The sequence below is a fragment of the Diceros bicornis genome, chromosome 13 (genome assembly GCF_020826845.1).
Source record: "Diceros bicornis minor isolate mBicDic1 chromosome 13, mDicBic1.mat.cur, whole genome shotgun sequence".
Classification (NCBI taxonomy): domain Eukaryota; kingdom Metazoa; phylum Chordata; class Mammalia; order Perissodactyla; family Rhinocerotidae; genus Diceros; species Diceros bicornis.
Window position 1 is genome coordinate 49,794,858 of NC_080752.1, and position 25,732 is coordinate 49,820,589.

At 39.7% G+C, this 25,732-nt stretch overlaps 1 protein-coding gene across 7 annotated transcripts in view; it reads right to left on the bottom strand.

Annotated features, from left to right (window-relative positions):
* The window catches only part of KIAA0319L (KIAA0319 like), a 97,084-nt gene that overhangs the window by 21,566 nt on the left and 49,786 nt on the right, over positions 1–25,732 (bottom strand). For 6 of the 7 annotated variants that reach the window (XM_058553644.1, XM_058553645.1, XM_058553650.1 and 3 more), the window contains exons 4-10: positions 15,474–15,720; positions 13,074–13,175; positions 10,259–10,356; positions 7,147–7,234; positions 5,603–5,695; positions 3,649–3,781; positions 456–684 (exon numbers count right to left, since the gene is read on the bottom strand). In XM_058553644.1, coding sequence (XP_058409627.1) covers positions 456–684; positions 3,649–3,781; positions 5,603–5,695; positions 7,147–7,234; positions 10,259–10,356; positions 13,074–13,175; positions 15,474–15,720 — 990 coding nt within the window. The remainder of the gene's footprint in view (positions 1–455; positions 685–3,648; positions 3,782–5,602; positions 5,696–7,146; positions 7,235–10,258; positions 10,357–13,073; positions 13,176–15,473; positions 15,721–25,732) is intronic. The other variant, XM_058553649.1, reaches the window with a different exon arrangement.

The following is a 25,732-nucleotide window of genomic DNA, read 5'->3' on the forward strand; positions in this document are numbered from 1 at the left end:
GTCAGGGATTAAGTTGTCCAGTTTGCCAGAGCCCCCATCCAGTTTTCTTTATTTACATATGTTACCGGCCTGGTGACAAATCTAGTCTCTTCTTAAATATCTACACAGAGAAGAAGCTCACCCTCTAGTCAGGCAATCTACTCCAATTTGGAATACAGTCCACTAAGATCTGCACCCTTGTAGCTTCTAAATAGTTTGACTCTCTGGAATTATGTAGAAGAACTACCATCTCTTACCTAGCCTTTTCCTCTAATACTAAACATTTAAGACAAAGGTTCTTGTTAATGTGTTAAAGGCCCCTTAAACTTTCTGGATTTTTAAAAAAATTTAAATATTTTGTGCACAAATATGACTTTGGTAATTAAAATGGAGCAAAAATAGGCCTTGGATGGGCGACCTAGTCCAGCAGCTCTAAGGCCCCTGGGCAAGAAAAGACAGCAACTACTCTCTCCTACCTGCATCTCCACCACTTTCCCTTTGCTGCGCGGGCTGAGTGACCACTCATAGCTGGTGATGCCGTGGTCATCAGTGCTCTGGTTCCCAAAGAGGGTGATGGAGTTTTGGGGCAGGGTGATCACTTGGTTGGGGCCTGCATTGGCCACGGGGGGGTAATCCACGGCTTTGTTCACTGTCAGGCTTGCAGTGGCGGAGTTGGTGGCTCCATCCGAGTCTACGACAGTCAAGCTATCAGGGCAGAGAGAGTTGTGCAATCAGAGATGGGCTTAAGGAAAGAGGAATACACACAAGAGGACTGAAAATCAAGGCTAAGAAATACCAAGGTAGCAGGGTTACCTACTGGTAACCAATTCTTACCCATTCCTCCTGGCAGTCATACTAGAAGCTAACACTGACTGAGGGTTTACTGTGTGCCAGGCACTGTTCCAAGCACTTTACATATCATTAAATCCTCACAACAGCTCTATAAAGTACCGTCCTCATTTTACTCCTTACATATATGAGGAGACTGAGGCAGAGAGAGGTAAAGTAACTTGCCCAAAGTCACACAGCTTGAAAGTAGTAAAGACAGGATCTGAATCCAGGCAATACGTCTCCAGCACCATTTTTCTCTGCTGCCTGCATGTGTCTGTGTGCTGGGACCTTTACAAGCAGTGTCTGACACGGCCCTCACAACAATCACAGAGAGTAGCTATCACTGATCTCACTTTACAGGAGGCTTGGAGGGGCTAAATAACCTGCCCAGGGCTACATAGTGAGCTAAGATGCAAGCCCAGTTCTCTGAGTCCAAAGACCAGAAACCAAGTCTCAAGACAAGAGAATACCTGGCGCTTATTCCCGTGGGGTTCAAGGATGCTATGCTAAATAGAGCAAGCTTGGTCTGCAGCAGGCTCTCCTCCATCATCCTGTTTTGGCTGTGTACATATCACAAGAACGGACATCCTAGGCAGACAGCCTCTAGGATGGACCAGGAGGGCTGGCTCTGGTAAGACAGGAGCCTGAGATGGAAATGAATTCTCCTACGCAACAGTCCCACAGTTTGTGCCAGTGTGAAATAGGATTTGCAAGAGAAAAAAATGTTCATTTATAAGAGCAGGCTTTTACCTAAATGATGCTTTCCAGCTGAACAGCCTAAAGCTTCTCTTGCCACCTCAAAATGTGAGCATAAGCAAGCAAGGAGGTTTGGGCTCCTTCCATTTTGCTGACAGAAAGAGGAAAAGCATAGAAAAGACATGTCGTTTGTTTAAATCTCACCACCAGCCACAGACAGAGCCAGACATCTGTGGGGTTTTATTCCACAATCTCACCTTTTGCCGATGGTCTGAAGGGGATTTTTGGTATTAGTATTTAGAAAAAGTGCACAAAAACATCAGACCTGCAAATCAGCAAACATCTAAAAAGAAAAATCCAAGTTCTCTTTTTCCAGTTTCCTTGTTGTTTTCAGTTTTTTGTTTTTTTAACATACCCTATTTATCTCCTATTTCAGAACAAAACTAAGTTACAGACAAATGGCAGCTGCCCATTCCTCTAACTTTCACCTCGAGCAGGCCCTGGCTTATATGCAAGGGTCCTGGAAGGAAAGAGCAGCTGCCTACGAGGCTGGAGAAAGAGGCTACTGCCATGTAAAAGCAGGGAAGAGCAAAAGCTGAGTGGAATCATACCAGATTGGACCTTAATCTTAATCAAACCCAATCCCATCATTTCACAGATTGATACTTAGAGAAAAAGAATCACTCCCAATACCACCCAAAATGATATAGGCTAACATGGTGGTTAAAAGTTCAGACTATGGAGTCAAACTGCCTGTGTGACCTTGGGCAAGTTACTTAACTTCTCTGTGCCTAAATTTCCTAGTCTGTAAAATAAGAACAATTACAATACCTCTTATAAGGATTAAATGAGATTCTGCATGCAAAGAGCTCATAACAGTACTAAACACATAGTAAATGTTTAAGAAACAGTTTACTATTTTTAAAATGGATTGACCTGGCTCAGGCTAACTTCCATTAATGTTAAAATTCCTATATCAGAAATCCATTTTAAGCCAATGAGAAGGCTCCAATCTTGTACTGGCAGCTATCTTTCGTTCACCTGAAGTCTTGAGTCAATGGGAGTGCTGCTAGGTCAGAACTTTCATATTTATTATTATGGTAGACTCTGTGCTAGGACACTCATTGCTATGTCTCTGGTAGTATCTACAACTTGATCATTCTCTGATCTAGTGGGGAAGACGGATGCCCAGGAATAAGCAGTTGCACCACAGTAGGTGCCACATAGATGCACTGAGTGCAACAAGGAAAGAGGAGAGACATATTCTCTCCTCCCTGGAGGATCTCAGAGAGCCTCGCAGAAAACTGAGCAGGTCCTTAAGAATGGGCAGAACTCGAACAGATTGAGAAGGGCATTCAAGGAAGCATAAACAAAATATGTACGGGTCAAGTCAAGGAGTCAAGGAGTGGAGTCGAATGAGCCCTGACTTGGGGGTTAGAAAATCTGCATTTCAGTTCTAGCTGTGTGACCTCAGAGAAGTTAGTAAATAGACTAGGACTCATTTTTCTCAGATGTAAAATGAAGACAGTATCATGCACATATGACGCTCATGTACACGTGCTTTGTAACATACAAGGAATTATACAAATATAAGGAGTATTGCTCTAAAGTCAGCCTCACACTCTCATTAATCACATTCTAGAATGTCAACACTAGTTCCCAAAAGGACTTTCTTTCAATCAAATTCTCCAAAAATCTCCAATAGAGAAAGATTCTACAAATCATATTCAAATAAACCACTAGTCAAAAGTAAAGATTTTGAGATATAAATTGAGGAAGCATTCCCCAAAGGGAAGAGACAAGATGGGAATAGATTCCTTCCAGATTTTGGCTGAGAAAAGACAAAGGAAGATAGGTCCTTTCACTTAATGACAGAAATCCTAAAAACATTTTCGAGATCTGCTAGGTAAGGCTTTGAGAAGGAATAACTGTGGTCGATCCTGATCCACTAAGCAAGGACCTCTGCCTTAAGATGTTATCATTGTTATGACCATAATCACCATAAGGCTCAGAGAACCAATGGAACCACAGGCTATATTATCAACCAACTCTATCTGTCAGAGTTACTCCTTTAAGAATGTAAAACCCACAAGAGAAAAAAACAACAGCCTACAGTAAACGTGAAGCTGCATCCTAATTTACCTGAAAGTGTAGTTCCCAGGGACGAGCTTACTTAGTTTTAATATGGCCGTATCTTCAGAAATCTTCTCTTCTCTCAGAGGCCCCTTAAGTTCTTCCCAATGGTACTGGACGATTTTATCATCATCAGTGCTTTCTTGACCGCAAAGAAACATCAGTTACAACATGAGAGCACTGGATCTCAGCACTTATCCAGTTTACACAAACCAGGGCAACTACCCAGAGATTTGAAGCCAGGAAAACATCATGAAATTACAGACTATCCTCCAGAGTGTTTCTTTCCTAGGAATATTGGGTCATTCTGCCTCTCTATGAATATTCCACTGTGTAGTTTTCCAAGGACTCCAACACAGTCAACCTCTGGTTAAAATGCTACTGTATAAAAAAAGGAAAATCAAAAATTCTTAAACATGTGAACAGATTCTCAACCTCACTTAAAATAAAAGAAACGCAAATTAAAATTACACTTGAGAAACCATTTTTTAACCTATGAGATTGGTCAAGACCAAAGTTTCATAACACATTATACGGTAAAGAAAGAAACAGGCTCTCTCATAAGTCATGGTGGACGTGTAAACTGATACAACCTCTAGAAAGAGAAATTTGGTAAAATTTATCTTTGCCCCTGAAATTCCTCTTCTAGGAATTTATCCTACAGATATACTTGCAAGTGTGTTAAATGTCATGCTTACAAGATTATTCGTGGTAACATCATTTGTAAGAGAAAAAGATCAAAAATAATCTAAATGGTCATCAACAGAGACTGACTGAAAACAAGTATATATTTATACAATGAAATTATGCATCCATATAATAGAAGGCCATGAAATCATTAAAAGAAAAAAGAATGAAGTACTTCATGTATTAATTCAGAAAAATTCTCCAACACATAGAAACAAGCATTGTACATAACAGTGTACAATGATGTGTTTTATGATGTGTTATCATAAAGCCTGTATATGTATTTTATTATATATGCATAAAATATCTCTGGAAAGATACATAAAATAATACCATTGATTGTCTGGAGGAAAACTAGATAGTTGGCAGACAGGGATGGCAGTGATTCTTTTCACTGTATACCTTTATACATTATTTAGCTTTGACCTATTCAAAAATACGAAATAAAATGGCACTATGGGAACCCTTTCTAGCACTCTCACGAGCGCTGCTTCCTATTCTGTGTCTTTTCTCTTGGCTTGCTATTCTTCTAGCCTCCTCTTCTTACCAGATCCCTCTACACGAAATATTTAACCTTGCTAGAGAGTCCTCTGCTAAAGCAGTGACTGCCTCTGCCAAAAACCACTGTTGGTGCCAAGACAGTCAGTGTAACAGGGCCTTCATGGGTCTCAAAAGAAACCAAGCAAATACTGGTGAGATGACAGGCCTGAAACCTCCTGCATACACATAGCCAGGATCAATGGCAAAGACTCAGAAATCCTCTCCTGTCACCCAGGTGACATTATCCTGAAGAGTAAGATGTTAATGAGCCCAGGCAGGGGTGTGGGTCTGTGAGTCTCTCCAGGAGAAGGCTGAGAAGAATCTTGTTAGGCAGCGATGCCCGGGTGAGAGCTCCTCAGTCCGGACTCTCAGTTACTTATCTTGCTATGATAGAAAGAGCTTTGTTTCCATAACTGGGAATGGCAACTCCATCTAAGCAAATTTGAAAACCAACAAATTTCAACTAAAATAATGCTAAATACATGCATAATCCCACTTTCTTACCACCTCAGAGCAGAAATATTACTTCAAACAAGCCACATGGGGATTTTAAAGAGGGCCTGTCTGGTTTTTACTTCCTAATCAGCTGCTTCCGATGGTTGGTTTTCCTATAACATGGTCAAGAAGACTACCCTAAACAGAATGCAGACATAGCTAGCTCCAAATCTTCCACGAGTTTTTACCAGAGTACACAGTGAATGCTCTTCTAGAACACCATGCCTAGACAAGTACTCACGGCTGCCATCAATGACTGTAGAAGTGGTTGGCAGAGAGATCTCCTGGAACTGTGGTGACACAATGGCAACAGGAGGCCGATTCTTACGGGGCTCTGTAGGAAAATGACCCAGAAGAAATTGGAAGAGGGGCTTTAAAATTGTAGGAGGAGCAGGCCACATCTTGGGGGGATTATAAAACAGCTTCTATTACATAAATGATTGTTGAAGCATAGCCAAACGGGAAAGTCACAAGACCAGGTTGCCATTCTAACACAAGACATCTGAGAGTGTTTAAAGCCTCTTCCAAACCTGACTATTCCTAAGACCATGCCTGTGCATTCTTTCAACGCTCATGTGCTATCTAGTTTATGAAAAGCACTAGAGCTGCAAGTGACTGCTTTCAGGCAAGCTGATTAGAGGTTGACAACAAATAAGCTTTGTGCAATGAAGGCCTTGGCAAGCAAACCATCCCTTGGCACAGACTGTGCTGAAAAGATAATAGGTGATTTCTCAGCCATCCCCCAGCTGACTGTGTGTGAGGTGACTAGGCCTGAGAGATGGGAAGCCACAAACCACTCTGGTCCACCCAAATGACAGTGAGCTACAAACCCAGCAGCCTTTTCTTTGAGAAATGATCAAATGGTCTTTATGCTAAACACATTTTTAAGAAGGTGAAGAGATTATCTTGGCTACAAAGTTCAAGGAATGAAAAGAAAATCTATTACCAACAAAGACAGAAAACAGTATTAAGAATTTGTGCCAATGTATGCTCCACTTTCCAACTTACCTCACCTCCTTCGAAAATACAAAACAAGATACCTTGCTATTGCGCTATAATCTACCAATGATGGATCACTTAAAAGAATGCCTCAATTTGATTTCCAAGGTGAAAGAGGACTGGTAGGGTTTAAATGAGGAATTCTGTGTGCAAAGACCCACATTTCTGGAAAGAGATCAGAAAAGGCAGCCACTTGGCTGGTTTTCCTTTTACATGCTTCTCCTAGGCTTTCTTGTGTCTCTTAATTACAACACATGGTCCTCTCTCAGCATGAGCCACTTGGAGAAGTAGTTCTCAGGTAGATAGACTATTGCTCAGGCCATACTGCACTATGGGCCATGTGACTAATGTTTCCCTGCCCAGCCAAATGTTCCAACTAGAACTAAAGTATATACTTTGGGGGCCGGCCCCATGGCTTAGCGGTTAGGTGCACGCACTCCGCTGCTGGCAGCCCGGGTTAGGATCCCGGGCGCGCACCGACGCACCGCTTCTCCTGCCATGCTGAGGCCGCATCCCACATACAGCAACTGGAAGGATGTGCAGCTATGACATACAACTATCTACTGGGGCTTTGGGGGAAAAAAAATAAATAAATAAAATTATTAAAAAAAAATAAAGTATATACTTTGCCACTCTAACCTTTTACTACATTGAACTAGGAATTGCCCAATAAATATATTACAAAAAAAGAATGGGAATTAAAAACCCCTCAAGTCAAATCTCCATCTCCTAGGGAATTCTGCTGAGGGAGCAACGGAGACACAGCCACGACTGAGAGACACATACCTGGTTTTACCGTCACGTTCACATAGCCTTCCCCATGGGCATTTTGACCATCTACAATCACTTTGAATTCATACAGGCCTGGAGTGAGCTGCACAAGTGAGAGAAGATCTTTTAGATCATCACAAAGAGCAGTGATTATATTTAAAATAACATATATATCTGAACTTTCCTATGTTGATTCTTGCACTCTCCTCTTCCTGCGCTGTTTCCAAAATGGAGAAAGTAAACTAGCTGAAGAGATGAAACAATGAATTATAAACGGAAAAAACCATAGCTTTTAATGTGAATCTTATTACTAGCTGACTCTAGAACAACAGAAGGGATTTCAATATCTCTGTACTCCCATTTTCTTTTCAGAAGAACTATTAAGGGCCCAAACATCCAACTTCACAGAGTTATGAAATTAAAACAATCATCTCTGCAAAGAAAAACATTTTGTAAAAATACCAAATAGCTCCCAAATATCTGAATATTTTTCCCTCTCGATTTCCACTAACTGTATAAACAAAATATGAAAGAAAAAAAATTACCCACAATCCCACTGTCCTAACACATCAATTAATCATATTTCTCTTATTTCCTTCTAATCCTTGACCACACACAAAAAATAGTTTTAGAGCCAGCTCCAACGGCCTAGTGGTTAAAGTTCAGCGTGCTCTGCTTCGGCAGCCTGGGTTTGGTTCCCAGGCGCGGAACCATACCACTCATCTGTTAGTGGCTATGCTGTTGTGGTGGCTCACATTAAAAAAAAAAGAAAAAAAGAGGAAGATTGGCAACAGATATTAGCTCAGGGCGAATCTTCCTCAGGGAAAAAAAAAAAAGTAGTTTTAAACAGTTTATTTGTTCAACAAACATTTATTGAGAACCAAGTATGTACCAGTCATTGTCCTAGGCGTGGGGTTTGGAGATGAATAAGATCCCTAACTTCAAGATAACCTTGTATTTCAATGGTATTCAGAGCCCAGCTAAAATCAAGGTATATATCAAACTTTTTATTGTTCTCTTTTCCATTCATTTAGCGTGAACACTTTCCCCATTATAATAGTCTTTTTAATAGTCATTTTAATGGCTGCAGAATAGTACATGAATAAATATGCCATAATTCACATAAGCATTCCACATTGCTGGGTATTTGGGTTGTTTCCAAATTTTTACTATTATAACTAATACTGTGATGAACATCTTTCAGGCAAATGGGTTTTTTTCTTTCTGTTGAATTATCTTCTTTGGGTAAATGCTAACTGACCCCATGTAGTGTTTTTGACTATTTCCTTCTTCCTACAATGCTCTCCTTCCCTGGATTTCACTTCTCTGCCCACTCCTCATTTCCTTCAGTTTCTTCTCCCTTTCATATCTTTAATGACAGTGTTCCCCAGGATTCCAATGGCAACCCGTTTATTTCTTCACTCTACACGTGCTCTCTGCATGATCTCATCTGTTACCATGGTTTCAACTGTCATCTATTTGAGGCTGATGTGCTCATTTACCGCTCTAGCCCAGACTTGTATACTGATCTCTAGCCCCTCACCCCCAGCTACTTACTGGCCACCTCTACTCAAATGTTTCACAGGTACCTCAAACTCACTCCGTCCAAAAATGAATTAACCATCGGCAAACCTCCCCCAAACCTGCTCCTTTTTCTGTGCTCCTCATTTCAGTGAATGTCACCACAATCACATCAAAATCCACGCAGGTGCCTAAGCCAAAGTCTAGAATTATCCTAGACTTCTCTTCCCTAACATCTCCACCCAATTAATTGATCACCAAGTCTTATCAAGTCAACCTCCATTATATTTCTCAAATCCACTCACTTCTCTCCATTCACACTGCCATCACCTTAGTTTTTAACCCTTCATCATGGGATAGTCATTAAAAGCATGAGCATTAGAGACAGAAAGTTCCAGTTCAAATCTCCCATTTAATAGCTTTGTTAACTTTTGCCAAACCATTTTATTTTTCCAATTTTTAGTTTTGTCATTTTTAAAACAGATATTAGTATCTACATCTTGGAGTTGTTATAAAGATTAAATGAAATAATTGCATAAAACAATTAGCACTGTGTCTGGCACATGGTATGAGCTCAATAGGTGGTTTTTAAGTTTTATTTTTTTAGTTTTTTTACTCAGGCTATTACCATCTCGCATCTACATTTTTCAACAGATTCTTCACTGGTCTGCAGTCAGAGTGATCCTTCTAAACTGAAAATCTGAACACGTCTTTCTCCTGCTTAAAACCTTTCAAAGGTTCTATATTCTCTCTGCATAAGATTCAAAGTCCTTACTCTGGCATACAAGGCTCTGTGCAATCTGGCCCCTGCATCTCTCCAACTTACTTGTGCTACTGCTCTTCTCATACCATAGGGTCCAGTCAGGCTGAACCACATATAATTCCCTTTTTCCCACATTTTCTCTCTAATATTTGGCCCAGTGGACATATTACTTCCTCTGCTTGGGGTATTACCACTCCATCCTTTACCCAGTAAATTAGTCATGTTTCATGACCCAATTAGGCAAACTCTAAGAAATCTACTCTAACTCCCCAGGGCTTCAAGACCCCTTGCGTATCCCCTCTTATAATTATCTGCTTCCGGTCAGTGTGACCTACTAGACTCTATTGTCCTTCAATGTTAGGATTATGATCAATTCACTGGTAAATCCCCAATGCCTGCCACATAACTAGTATACAATGAACTGCTGCTGAAAGAATGAATGAATGAATGAATGAGATTGCTTGGCCAAAGAACATGAACGTTTTTATGGCTCTTAATAACTATACTGAATCCCAAAAAAGACTGAGCCAATTTACACAATCATGTGGCCACAAATAACCTAGCTTATCTCCCAAATTCTAAAATCCTTATGTTACCCTTAAAAGCTGTTTAGTGTATATTTTCAGCTATGACCACCACGCTTATACAGTCTTCTCAACATAAATGAAAATTTGAGAATCATACACTAACAAATACTGGATGTCAGCCAGTCAGACTTTTGGAGGATTCAGTTCTGAAAGATTATTCCCGACTTAAGTGTGGACAGAAAATCCAATAGTATACATTTTGAAAAATGGTCAACACCTCTACCCCAGCCCTGCAAATGACAGGAGGCAAATTCACCTTGGATAGTTTGAGGATCTGGGAATGTTTCCCTTCCACTTCTCCACTGTAGTCTTTAGGATGAGTAATCAGCTGCCACTCATAGGTGTAGGTTTCTCCTATAGAAGGGCAGTTATAGAAATCATCAAAACACACACCTACACACAAAGAGGGCAGCCATACAGCCTGCCAATAACAAACTTGTTCTAATTCTTGACAAGGCCTTAGTTTTTAAGATTTCACCCCAAAGCCTCTAGGGAAACCAAACATTCTGTTCAAAAGGTGGATTCTGCTGACTCAGCTACAGTCAGGGTTTCTTCCACTCTCTCCCAGCAATGCTCATTCCTGCCCCATACCCACCCTCCTCAGGGCCAATCCTCCCTCAAAATACCAGGTTGCTCATGATGTGGCATCCTGGTGAAAATACATGCCCTACCAACCACTATAGATGAACTCATTGGGAACAAACGCCATTTTCTTGCAAAACTTCTTTTGCAACAAAGCACAGCAATGACTTCTAAATAACATGGTTCAAAAATAGCTTTTTACAGAGTGCTAACAATGCTCGTCTCACTGAGGTCATCACACCCTGGTGAGTTACAAGAGCTACTTCATTCCTACTGAGCTAAATAACACACTGCAGAAGATGGTAGGGGATGGCCCATTTAAAACAGGCCCCACTGAAATTAATTAAGATCAAATGAAGCATTAAATGGTCCTCATTTGTAGCTTAGACTATATGACTGGGTAGGGCAAGGATAGAATCCTTTATCTAAATGGAATCTCTCCCCAGCAAAAGTGGTCTTAAATTTTTTGGAACAAAATGCATTTCTGGCTAGGGAAGGGTGGGATTTGGTAGGAAGGTTTAGTTTAAGTTACCACTCAAAACGAAAAAAAAGAAACCTCAAATGTTTAGAAGAGAATGTCATCTTTTTCTTATTTCATGAGTTCAAAAGTTACAGTTCACACATAGAACCTAATTCCTAGATAGCCTTCATCTTAAGACCAGATTTTATTTCATAAGCCTAAGATACAAGATCTATTACTCTTCCTTCCTCCCCAAAATACTAGTTTTGTTTTGGCCAGCTGTGAGCCCCAGGCAGCTCTCCCAAATGTATACGTGGAAGTTAGGTTAGGTGATGAGCAGGAAAGAAGCAGCAGAAGGAGGACTGGTGCTAAAAGATGACATTTCTTCCAACTATAGTTGGAAATTTTTTTTTCCACACAGGAAACAGACTCACACTAGTTTGGAAACTGATCATTTTATAATATCTAAGGCTAGCAACACAAATTTCAAAAAAGGACAATATTCCTAGGACAGAAAAGCTCAGGGGATGAATTACGCCTTACAGCCAGAAATTTGCCCAAGGGTAGGAACAACTGAGTATAGGTCTGTTAGACAGAATGCTAGTTTTATGATTTAGGGCAGTGGTTTTCAAACTCTGCCTCTGAACCCGAGAGGGATCCTGAGAGCTGCCACAGGAGATGAGGGGGATAGAGAGCAGGTAGAGCTGGTCCTGCCTCATCATCCCCTACCTTTGAAAGTTTGAAACTATCCATCTCATGTACCTGATAACGGCTGAAGAACTTGGGAACAGGAGAGTTGAAGAGAATCTATTTCTCAACTCATGTGTTTTGAAATACTGATCTACAAAGTGATATTAACTCACAGAAATACACATGCAGATAGGGGTTAGGAAGGAAAACACAGTACAGCCCAGCATATCTTTCACAAAAGAGTTGAAGCAATCACAGCTCAAGGCAGTTCTTTCCTCACCTCCATCTTCAAAGGCCAACAAATCCGTTCACTTTAACTTACTACCAGAGGAGGAAAGGAAAAAGCATCTCTATAGAGGAAGGTGGAATGAACTGACAAGGAAGCCTCAATTTGAGGGCAGAAATATAGAACAGAGAGAGCATTTCAGTTCTGGAAAAGTACTTTTTGCATAAATACACTATTTGGTATTACACCTAGAAATTAGGAATATTGTATTGGAAATGTGTGTACCTAAAATGGAAGGACTCCATCCTGAATAGAGTATGGCATTCTATTTGACTAACCTTATAACAAGAGTAACATAAACCCAATGCAATTATTTTGCATCAAAGTATGCTTCACTTCATGTCATAGATAGTCTTAAGATATTATACCTATGTGTTTATAAGTCAAACTTTGGTATATTAACATATACTTCAAAGGTGAAAGGGATGCTCATATTACAAAAGTTTTCTTAAATAATAAATTAATCATTCCCTAATTTATATATTTTATAAATATGAATTTTGTATATCACACTGGGATTGTCTTTTTTTTTAAGTTTCAAATCTATATTCAATTGAATATACTAACTTCTCTTCAAGTTTTTCATCTGCTATTTACTAGTTGTTTGGCCAAAATAAACAGACTAACCTGAGTCTCAGTGTCTTCCCCTTTTAAATGGGTATAATACAACCTACATTTAATGAGCATCAGCTATATGCTAGGCACCAAAGTAGGTGCCTTATATACCATTTCATTTTGCTCTTAAAGTAATCTTATGAAGTAGGAATTATTATCCTCATTTTACTGAGAAAGAAATGGAAACTCAGAGAAGTTAAATAATTTGCTTAAAATCATTCAGCTAATGACTGGCTGAGCTGGGATTTGAATCCAGGCTTGACATCAAAAGTCTATGATCTCAAACATTATATTGCCTCTCGTATCACATAAATATTTGTGCATATGCACGCTATATCCTAGTCTCAAAGGACTGTTGCAACGAGTAAATGAGTTAAGGTATGTAGATATCATTATAAACTAAAACATTAATTATCCAACTGTAAGGGAATGTTTTACCTTCAAGTGGTTCTGGGAGAACATATGCATTTAATTGAACTTCATTCTTAGGCAGGGTCATCTGGACACTATCTCCAGCAGATACCACCAGTTCCTTTATAACTGGAAACAAGGAAAATATACAAGAGATAAGAAATTAGATCCAGACCATCTCATTTCTCTCCTTCCTTTTGTGGTCAAATTTCTTTTATAAACAATATTCAGCTACTGCCTGTATTTCCTCATTGTTTATCCTCTCTAATCCCCTGAAATTTGATTCTGCTCCCACTTTTACATTGAAAAGCATCTTTGGAGGTCATCAACAAACTGCTTATTAGCAAATCAAACAGCTGTTTCTCATGCTCATCCTTCACGTCTGTGGCATCTAATTCTGCTGACTGCCTCCATCTTAAAACCCTTGATTAGCATGACACCATATTATTCTGCTTTCTTCCTCTCTCTAAGTTTTTCTCTACTGTTTTTTAACTGTGGTCTGTCCCTAAGCCCTCTTTATAAAGTACTTTCCACAGAGTTCAACTCTGTTTCAAGGATCACCTTTATGCTGATAAATAACTTTCTAATAAAATACATATATACAGTTCCTAGAAAGAAAGGCAAGTGTCGGTCACAAGGCCAGCCTTAATTTCTTTCCATTCTGGTTGCTCTAACGCTAGACTTAGATTATTCCAAGAATCTTAATTGGTCTTCCCTCTGCTAGCTCTCCCCACTCTAAGCCGTTCTGTCTTCCTAAAACACCCACCACCATTAATTTTTCTAAAATACTCACTCACCATGATACTCTTCTACTTAAGACCCCCACTCCCACACCATATTTAAAACCAAACTCCTAACCTGGCATTAGAGAACCACTATCATCTGATCATACCATCTCACCCTTCCTACCCAGTTCTGCCTCTAGTCATACTAATTTTCCCTCTTGTGCTCCACAGAAGCCATGGTCTATTCTTGGGGACTTGGTAAAAGCTATTTCCCTCAAGTGGGGTGTTTGCCTTTCTTTATTCTAAATACAGTACTCTGTTTCTAGCTTAAAGCCAGTCTTCTCTCCAAGAAATCTTCCCAGACCATTTCAGTTCAAACCGATCTACTTCCTGAACTACTTGAGCATTTTTGGAACACCACGTTAGCACATAGCTATATAGTGTCTTTATACTATTCACTAGCTATTTCATATATGTCAGAGTTTCTCAAGCATGGCACTATTGACATTTTGGAACCGATTCTTCTCTGTTGTGGGGAGGATTGTTCTGTGTACTGTAAGATGTTTAGCAGTATCCCTGGCCTCTACCCACTAGATGTCAGTAGCACCCCTCCTCCACAGCTGTAACAACCAAAAATGTTTGCAGGTTGTTGAGAACCACTGATTATATAAATCTTATTTCTCTGACAATAATTGTTCATTTGGTATGAGACCTAGGAACTAGAAGAGCTTAAAGCAAACAACTGGTTGGTCCACCCATATTTCAAGACTGGGAGGTGAGAAGGGCTTCCTAGAAAAATAGGAAATTTGAGATTTATCTGTCTGCTTGGGAACATTGCACTTGGGGAGAAATGAAACCATCCTTTATGGAAGTTTCAGCATTTAGACATTCCAGGAAGTGGAATTAGAATTCTCTGAAGTGATTTTCACAAGAAAGAAAGAAAGAAACCACTATACTCAGAGATTGTATAATGGACAAAAATACAGTGCAACTCAAACCCTTCACAATTACACCAAAAGTTACAGGCATTCTGTCTGAATACAAACATTACTTTGGTGCCTCGGGATTGAAACCCTAAAATTTCATGTTATATTACCACCAAAGGAGACTCTAGGAAATTAAAAATTGGCAAAATTTTGTTTTCACTGGCTTTGCTTCACTCTGTTGACTTCTTTCAGGGGATAAAGATCAACTTAGTTTCCTTGATTAACCATTTCCTCCTAATACCTTAGAACAGCACTCGTGAAGCACAGATTTGTTGTTAAGGCAACACTCTATGTATGAATCTCCTTTCTATGGGTTGCTTTAAAAATAAAGATGCTGTCAAAATCAGAGAGACAAATATCTGACCTACAATCAGCCTTTCAGATCCAACAAACAGATCCAACTCTTTTTTCCCAATGGCCTCTGTTTGCTTAATCCCTTGAACATTACTTATTTAAATCTTGCGCCTTTAAGTCCCAGGCACAGTAGAATCTGGCTCTGGGAAAATGAGCCTCATAAATTCCCACGGGCTGGGGCCTATTGAGAAAAGGATCGAGAGCCCCAAGTCCTATGATTATAGGGACAGGGTTATTTTTTCCTCTAGCCTACAGTATTCAAAACTCATGCCTCCCTCCTTTCTTTCCACTAAAAGAGAACACTTTGATCAAACGCGCTACTTTCCCATCCTATCTCCAAGGGCAGAATCAAAGGGCCTCACCTGGGTATGGTGCTGAGGTGCTCTGCAAAGAGGCCTGGGGGGTGGGGGTAGCATAACTGTAGGAGGGAGCCACTGGCAGAGGGGTAGCAATCTGGATTTTCCCAGGCCTGTTTACTTGCTGAGTACTAGGCGTAGTACCGGGATCCTCTGATGGCTCAGGCTGGACTGATATATTCTTTAACCAAACAGGAATCTCTGCAGTCAGGTCTACAGTTAAGGGATTGGAAGTTGTAACTGCCTTGTGGACCTAAAGAAATGCAAAAATTCATTTGAGTAGGCAAAAGTTATACAGCCAGTTTTCTAGGTCATGTCTCATGAAATAATTGCATGTTAAATGTTTTTTAGAAAATGCAAAACTGTCAAAAATATTAAACTAATTTCACCACCCAAAGTCATGTTAAAATATTGACATAAGTCTTCCCAACCTTTTTTTCTAGGCAGAGTTTTGCTTAAAACAAAATAGTAATAATCATACTGTGTATACTTTTATCTTCTTTTCTCACTTAACATTTATATTTAACCTTTCTACAAATACTTATTGAGCACCTATTATGGAACAGGCCTTGTGGATCCAAAATATTAAAAAAAACATAATCACTGTGCTCAACCAGTGCGCAATCTAGTGGGAGAGAGAGAACTAAACACATAATAAAGCCAAATGGTAAATATACCTATAAAAGTTATGATGAACCAAAGGAACACAATCTTAGGGTACTTATCTCCTTTCTCAGAGAGAGGGAGCATGCGAAGAAGGATGTTTTAAATAAAGGCTTCCTAGAGGAAGAGTCTTGAGCTGAATTTTAAAGGCTGAGGGGAAAGATAAGCACAGGCATGAGAAATGAGATTAACATGGCCTGTGTTGGGAACTGAGAGTCATAAGCAAAGTGAGAAGCAGGAAGTAAGGCAAGATGAGCTGGAAAGACAGCCAAGGGGCAGACTAAGGAAGATGTTATATGTTACTTTAAGTAACCAGGTAATTGTGAGCAATTAAAGGGTTGTATGCAGGGAAGTGACAAGGTCAAGTTTCTGTTTTAAATGGATCATTTAGCGTATGGGTTTGACGAAATAAGACAACAGCAGGAATACCACTTAGGAGGGTACTGTGTTTATCCAAATGGCTATCCAAGTGGCTGAACAAGGAGAGTGGTATGGATTTTTTTAAACAATTAATTGAAGTACAATTTACATAAAATAAACTGCACACATTTCAAGTGTTGGTCAATGAGTTTTGACAAGTGTATAAACCCACGTAACCACAATCAAGAGAGAGAACATTTCTATCAGCCCCAGAAGTTGACTGATGCCCCTTTGCAGTAAATTCCTGCCTCCACCCACAGGTTCAGGCAACCACTGACTTGTTTTCTGTCACCATTAGTTAGTTTGGGTTTTCTTGTATTTCATATAAAAGGATCATATACATACTATTTTTGTTTCTGGCTGCTTTCACTCAACATAATGTTTTTAAGATTCACCCATGTTATTGTGTGTATCAGTAGTTCATTCTTTTTTATTACCAAGTAGTATACTATTATAGAGATACACCAAAATTTATTTATCCATTCATCTATTAATGGAGATTTAAGTTGTTTTCAGTTTTCAGCTCTTATAAAGAAAGCTGCTACAAACGTTTGAATACAAATGTTTCTCTAAACATATGTTTCAATTTCTCTTGGGTAAATACTTAGAAGCAGAACTGCTGGTTACATGCAAGTGTATGTTTAACTTTATAAGAAACTGTGAACTGTTATCCAAAGTGGCTGTACCATTTTGCATTTCCACCAGCAATGTATGAGAGTTCCAGTTGCTCCACAACTTCTTCAAAATTTTGTATTCTTGGCCTTTTTATTTTTTATCATTCTAATGATATCTCACTGTGATTTAATTTGCATTTTTCTGGTGACTAATGAGGTTGAACATCTTTTCATGTGTTTATCGGCCAGTCATATATTTTCTTTGGTGAAATTTATTCAAATCTTTGTCCATTTTCTTTACAATTTTATTAAGGTATAACTGACATACAATAAACTTAATGTATGTAAAGTGTACAATTTGACAAATTTTGACATATGTATACACCTATGAAACTATCACCACAATCAAAATAATGAACATATCCATCAGTTCCAAAGATTCCTCATGCTCCTTTGTAATCTCTTCTCCCCACCCCCTTCCCTAAGCAACCACTGCTCTGCTTCCTGTCATTATACTTTGCATTTTCTAGAATTTTTTTTTTTGTGTGAGGAGATCAGCCCTGTGCTAACATCCGCCAATCCTCCTCTTTTTTTGCTGAGGAAGACGGCCCTGGGCTAACATCTGTGCCCATCTTCCTCCACTTTATATGGGACGCCGCCACAGCATGGCTTGCCAAGCAGTGCGTCGGTGCGCGCCCGGGATCCGAACCAGCGAACCCCGGGCCGCCGCAGCGGAGCGCGCGCACTTAACCGCTTGCGCCACCGGGCCGGCCCCTCTAGAATTTTATATAAAGTGAATCACACAGGATGTAATTTTTTTTGGTCTGGCTTCTTTCACTCAGCAAAATTATTTTGCTATTCATCCAAGGTGCTGTGTGTATTGATAGTTCTTTCCTTATGATTGCTGCGTAGTATTCTACGCAGTGTATGACTATACCACAATTAATTTGTTTGTTCATTCACCAACAGATGGACATTTGAGTGGACTCCAGTTTTTGGCTACTACAAACTGAGCTGCTATAAATAGTCCTCTACAACTCTTTGTATGGACATATCTTTTCATTTCTCTTGGGTAAACATCTACGGGTAGAATGCCTGGTCACATGGAACATGTACCTTTAACTTTTTTAAAAACTGCCAAACAATGTTCTAAAATAACTGTTGTGCCACTATATAGTCCCACCACCAGAGTGAGCATTCCAGTTGCTCTACAACCTTACCAGAATTTGGTGTAGGAAGTCTTTTTAATTTTAGCCATTACTGAGGTGTGTAGTGGCATCTTATTATGGTTTTAATTTGCATTTTTGTAGTGATTTAATGACGTTGAGCATCTTTTCATGTACTTATTGGACACCTGCATAACTTCTTTGGTAGACTATCTGTTCAAATCCTTTGCTTTGTTGTTAGTTTTCTAATTAAGTTACAAGAGCTCTTTATTATTCTAAGAACAAGTCCTTTGTTAGGTACTTTGCGAATATATGCAGCTTGCCTTTTCATTTTCCTTAACGGTGTCTTTTAAATAGCAAATCTTTGTAATTTTGATGAGCTCCAATTTATCAATTTTTTCTTTTATGGCTGATGCTTTCAATGACTTTTTTATTTAGTGACAAGATGACAAGAATGCTCTCCTGTGTTTTCTTTTACAAGTTTTATAGTTTTTAGCTCTTAAATTTAGGTCTATGATCCATTTTGAGCTAATTTTTCTGTATGGTGTGAGGTAAGGGTCAAAGTTCATGTTTTTCCATATCACTATCCAATTGTTCCAGCACCACTTATTGAAAAGATTAACCTTTCCCCACTGAATTGCCTTGGCACATTAATTGACTATATTTGTGTGGTTCTATCTCTGCACTCTATTCTGTTTCATTGATTTAGTCTATCTTTACACCAATACCACTGCTTTGATTATTGCAGCTTTATAAAAAGTCTTAGGGGCTGGCACAGTGCTGCAGCGGTTGAGTTTGTGCATTCCGCTTCAGCGGCCCAGGGTTCACCGGTTCGGATCCTGGGCGCCGACCTGCTCACTGCTCATCAGGCCACGCTGAGGTGGCATCCCACATAGAAGAGCTACAACTCTACAACTATGATACACAGCTATGTACTTGGGCTTTGGGGAGAAAAAAGAAAAAGAAGAAGATTGGCAACACGTGTTAGTGCAGGGCCCATCTTCCTCAAAAAAAAAAGTCTTAAAGTTAGATAGTTTAAGTCCTCCAACTTTATTGTTCATTTTCAAAATCATTTTGATCATTCTAAGTCCCAATTCATGAACATGGCTGTATTAGTTTCCTAGGACTGCCATAACAAATTACCACAAACTTGGTGGCTTAACACAACAGAAATTTATTCTCTCACAGCTTTAGAGGACAGAAGTACAAAATTAAGGCATTGGCACATTCCCTCTGAAGGCTTTTGAGGAGAATCCTCTTCCAGCTCCCAGAGCCTCTCAGCATTCCTTGGCTTGTGGAAACATAACGCCAATCTCTCTCTCCATCTTCATATGGCCTTCTTCCTTGTGTCTCTGTGGGTCCAAATCTCCCTCTCCTTCCTCTTGTAAAGACATCAGCGATTAGACTTAGGGCCCACCCTAAATACAGGATAATTTCATTTCAAGATCCTTAACTAACTACACCTGCAAAGATCCTATTCCCAAATAAGGTCATATACTGACGTTCCAGGTAGACATGATTTTGGAGGGGGCACTATTCAATCCATTTTAATGGTATATCTCTCCATTTATTCAGTTCTTTAATTTCTCTCAGTAGTGTTTTATAGTTTTCAGTATATAGCTCTTGCACATATTTTGTTAAATTTATCCCTAAGTATTTCATGTTTTCAGATGCTATAATACAGTTTTTAAAACTTCAATTCCAAATTATTCATTGCTAATATATAAACACAACTGATCTCCGAAAATTGTTCTTATATCCTGCAACCTTGCTAAATTCACTTAATAGTTTGACTTGCTTTTATGTACATTCCTTGGAATTTTCTAGGTACATGATTATATCATCTGTGAATAAAGGCAGTTTTGCTTCTTCATTTCCAATCTGTATTCCTTTAATATCTTTTTCTTGCATTACCATATCGGCTAGGACCTCCAGCACAATGTTGAATAAAAGTGGTTAGAGACACTATTTGTTGAGTAATTGTCATCTCACTCTCCTTTAAATCTCTGAACACAGATTCCTTTTTTTAAGCATATTTTTTTTTTAATTTTTTTTTTTTTAATTTTTATTTATTTATTTTTCCCCCCAAAGCCCCAGTAGATAGTTGTATGTCATAGCTGCACATCCTTCTAGTTGCTGTATGTGGGACGCGGCCTCAGCATGGCCGGAGAAGCGGTGCATCAGTGTGCACCCGGGGTACGAACCCGGGCCACCAGCAGCGGAGCGCACGCACTTAACCGCTAAGCCACAGGGCCGGCCCTAAGCATATTTTTAATACCTGCATTGAAGTCTTTGCTAAATCGGACAACTGAGTCCACTCAGAATTCAGTTATATTTATTACTTTTTTTTCCTCTGAGTATGGGTCACACTTTGCTGATTCCTTTTTTGCATGTCTCATAACATCTAGTGGAAAACTGGAAATTTCAGATAATATATTGTAGCAACTCTGGATTCTGTTTTACTTTTCTGCTGGGCTGTTGATTATTTTTAGTAACTTTCCTGTACTATAGAATCTGACTCCCCCACAGTATGTTGCCATTGATAGCTCTGTTCAGTTTTTTTTTTATTCCTGTTTTTATTTTAGCCCAGCTTCCTAGGTATCACCCCTGTATCTGCATAGTTTAGCAGTCAGCCAATGATTTGGGCAGAAGTCACTCAAATACTTTGAGCCCATAAAGCTTCACCCTCTGCCAATCCATCTGTGTGTTGCTTGGGGAATGCATTCAAAGTTGCAGCCAATTCTCAAGTCTCCCTTGATTTTTACTTTTTACCAGGCTCTCTTGGGTCTCTCTTGCACATGCAGGTAGTTTCTCAGTCATGTGGAGAGCTTATCTTAGCCCTTCTACGGCTCTCTTATTTTCAGGATCTTCCCATTAAGTTTCTGGCAGGTCCACCACTTACCCCAACTGGCATGGCAACCTCAAGCTAGCAAAGCTGTGGGTTCTCGGGGCCAGCCCCATGGCTTAGCGGTTAAGTGCACGCGCTCCGCTACTGGTGGCCCGGGTTCGGATCCCGGGTGCGCACCTATGCACCGCTTCTCCGGCCATGCTGAGGCCACATCCCACATACAGCTACTAGAAGGATGTGCAACTATGACATACAACTATCTACTGGGGCTTTGGGGAGCAAAAGGGAAAAAAAGGAGGAGGATTGGCAATAGATGTTAGCTCAGAGCTGGTCTTCCTCAGCAAAAAGAGGACGATTAGCACGGATGTTAGCTCAGGGCTGATCTTCCTCACAAAAAAATAAAAATAAAAAAAATAAAAAAGCTGTGGATTCTCTCCATTAATTCTCAACCAAGTTTGCCACTTTTAGTTGGCAAAGCTGTGAGTTTTCACCCTCTGCCCAAAATCAAGTCCACCCCCTCTGGCAGAAAAGTTACTATTTTTCATATCCAGCCACACCCTGGTAAAACTACATTTCTTGTCACCTGATCTGGGGTGATGGAGGTAGGGACAGATGGGAGAAGCCCCGGGAAGAAGACCACAGACTCCCAACTGTACTTGCTCAAAGCATTACCAGCTTTTCAAGAATAAATACTTCTCACTTTGCTTCTGCCTGCATTATATTTCTAGTGCCCTGAAATATTTGTTTTTGACAATATTGTCCAGTTTTATACTTGTTTTTTACAATGAGAAAATTATGGATCCCTTCATGATGCCATAGTGGAAGTTCTCTTGTTTCTATTTTCCCATTTTTGAAATTGTTTACATTTCTCTTTTGAAATTCCTTCACTGTTCACTCACTAAAGCCATTTTCCTTTAATTTCCTTTAGTTCTCTGAACATACTTTGAAGTCTTTGACTACTAACTCCAACATCTGAGTCAACCTGGAGTCAGTTTCTATTGACTGCTTTTTTCCCCGAGTATGAGTCACTCTTTCCTGTTGCTTTGCATGTCTAGTAATTTTTGTTTGAATACTGGACATTCTACCTAATACCTGTAGTGATTCTGGATTCTACTGTGTTTTCCTTGGGATTGTGATTGTTTGGGTTTGTTTTTTTTTCCCCCTAATAGGCAAGTAACTTATCTGGACTTAAACTGTAGACTTTGCTTCCCCTGCAATGTGCAGCAACTGATACTTTTGTGTAATTCTTGCAGCTGCTTTTTTAGCCTGGTCCCCTGCAGGTCTTCTTGTGTAATCTGATGATTAGACAAGAATTTAGCCATAGATTATACTCAGATTTGGGGCCTGCTCTCACTTTGTTTTCTTTATTTCCGGAGACCACTCCCCAATTTTTCAACCTTAGACTCTGTCCTCTGACAGCTCAAGTCAACAAGACTTTAGATTTCTGCCACCTGAGCTACACGTGGTTGGGGTATGTACTCATTTTAAAAAGCAGCAAACTCAACAGAGGTCACCTGATGCAAGTTCTGTCTTTCAAAGACAGAACTCTGCCTTGCTGATCTCTGCCTGCTTTTTCACCACGCCCTCTGGAATCTCCCCATGTCAGTGTAGTTTAGCCGTTCAACTAGGGATTTTAATAGATTTTATAGTCCAGTTATGGGTATCACCCGCTTCTGTGATTTTCTTACTTTTAAGGGCACTTTCCCTTAAATGTCTAGGTAATTTTTCTATTCTGGACTCTGTTCTTTGCCACCATAAGAAACTAAGGCTGAGGTTTTTCACTGCCACTTTCCTCTGCTGTGAAGATTGATGAATGCCCTCAGGCAAATTTTTTAAAGCTGCAAATTCACAATTCTTATCACTTCTAGTTGCTGCTTTTCAAAAGTAAACTCTCCTCTAGCTTCTGTCTGCTTTTGGATCCTTTCCAGTTTCTTTAAATACATTTTTTACATATTTTATAATTATTATCTGTGGGAGGCTTCAGGAGAGCACTTTGCCACCATTAGTGGAAATTCCCCCTATGGGATGGATTTTAAAATATTAAGGATCTAATATTTGTGAAGCTGAGATGCATCTGGAGCTTGAGGAAAAGAATCTAAGATGACGCTCATGTTTCTAGCTTGAGTGTGGGACTAACTATAGTAGTGTCAAAAACTAAAGGAGCAGCTTTAAGAAATTAACAGGCAAGTTATGTCTTAGACATATTGAATCTGAAGTACCTCTGGGAAATTCAAATAGAGACCCACACTTGGAATCAAGTTCCCAAAGATAGTAGCTGAAGCCCTGGGAGTAAATGAGCTTGCCCAAGAAGAACATGTAAGTAAAAGAAACAGAGGCTTAAAAACAGAATACTTGGGAATACTAATGTTTTTAAGATGTGAGCGATGAAATGACCCAAAAAACTGACTAAGAAGGAATGGTCAAAAAGAAGGAAAAGAACCAGGAAAGTGTGCCATAACAAGATAGAATGGACAATTGCACCCACTATGAAATAATGCAGAGCGGTCTAATCAGATAAGGACTCGAAAGAATACACTGCACTTGGCAATTGTCAGGTTACAAGTGACCCCAGTAAGAGCAGCTTGGCAACCAAATTCCACAGAGCTGAGGATTAAATACAAGTGAATGAAAAAGAGAAAGCAAGTGTAGACTACCTTTGAAATTTGGGGATGAAAAGGAAAAGAGAGCAACGGAAGAGTAACTAAAGATGCAAGGGGACAAGATCAAGGACATATATGGAAGGAAGGAATTTGAACGATAAGCACCATATTCTCAGACTTCAGTCTGAGACAGTGATAGAGCTTAGGCTATTTCACAAACATTTAGGAGAGCATCTGGGCCCAATCTGGGTGAGTGAATATCAGGGAAGTATTCCTAGAAGAAGTAAAGCCTGTGGCGAGTCTTGAAGAATATGTAGTAGTTAGGCAGGTCAACGCCAAAAGGTTTAAAAAACAAAACAAAACATGGTGGACTTCTGCTTCCAGTCAAGATGGAGTAATAGGGGCCAGATTTATCCTCCCATCTGAAACAATTAAAAAACCAGACAAAACATATGAAATAAGAGCACTCAAGACACTGGACAATGGATAATGAAAAAAAGCAATCCCTAAGAGATAAAAAACAAGATGAGCCCTATGATTGTCTCAGCTTACGGTCTGGAGAAAGTTTCTAGGCCAGAGCACAGGAAGAGAAAATCCAGGCAGAAACTGACAGTATCCCTGAGTTGAAGAGATATAGCTAAAAGTCTGGGAAAGAAGAGAGCTGCACAAAGACAGAACTCTGAAGATCTGCAGAGGATCCCCCTAAAGTATTCAACTGAGTACTGATCATCTCATGCCTATGTGGAAACTACTCCAAGTCAGAGAAAGAACTACCCAAAAGGATTACAAGGAACAGTACCCAGAGTTTACACGGGCTAGGAATAATACCTATTCCAAAAAGCCAGAATGGAAAACTTCATAATTCATGGGGCATCAGTTCAGAGTACTAATAAAGGTCTTACCTCAATAGTGGGGAAAAATTAACGCTAGACTAAATGCAGCTCTGGGCTCACATAACAAAGCTTAAAGTAAGACTCAAAAGGATTAAACCGTTTTCAAAGAATTTAACCACATCCCAAAACAAAGCTCAAGAATACCTACAGTGATACAAAAACATCCAGCACCCAACTAGGAAAAATTTACAATGTCTGGCATCTAATCAAACACTACCAGACATGCAAAGAAGCAGGAAAATAAATCCTGTAAGGAGGAAAAATATCAATTAACTAAAACTGACCCAGAAATAACATAGATGACAGAACTGGTAGACAAGGATATTAAAATAATTATTATGATTGTATTCCACATATTCAAGAAGCTATAGGAAAGACTGCATATATTAAGCAGAGACATGGAAGATAAAACAAAAAAAAGACTCAAATCAAGCTTCTGGAGATGAATATTACAATATCCAAGAAGAAAAATATCCTGTAGAGATTTAATGGCAGAGCAGACAATGCAGAAGAAAAGATTAGTAAACTTTAAGACATACCAATAGAAACTATTCAAAATAAAACACACAGAGAAGGGAGAGGAAGTCAAGACGGCGGCGTAGGCAGACTCTGAACTCACCTCCTGCTGCGGACACAGCCAATTTACAACTACTCGTGGAAAAATTACCCCTGAGACAGAACTGAAAAATGGATAAGAGGAACTCCTGCAACAACGGACAATTCTAAATGAGGTAGAAGAGGTAGAAACTCCCTTCTGGAGAGGAAAAACGCCACCTTCACAAACCGCAGTGCCTCACGGCCGCCCGGGAGCAGCCCACAGGTACGCAGCCTCCCTGGAGGCGCGGGGCCATGAGCCGGGGAGCGCCCCCGCTGTAGGCATTTTGTGGACCCAGCACAATCGAGATGAGTGGCAGAATATCTGACTTTGCCTGCTACTAAAACATTGGGGAGTACCCCCAGAAAAGCTGGTTCACAAAGAAATTAAAACCAGTTCTTAAAGGTCCCACGCGCAAACTCACCCGTTCAGAAAGCAACCTAAAATCACCAGAAAGAAAGGTGCA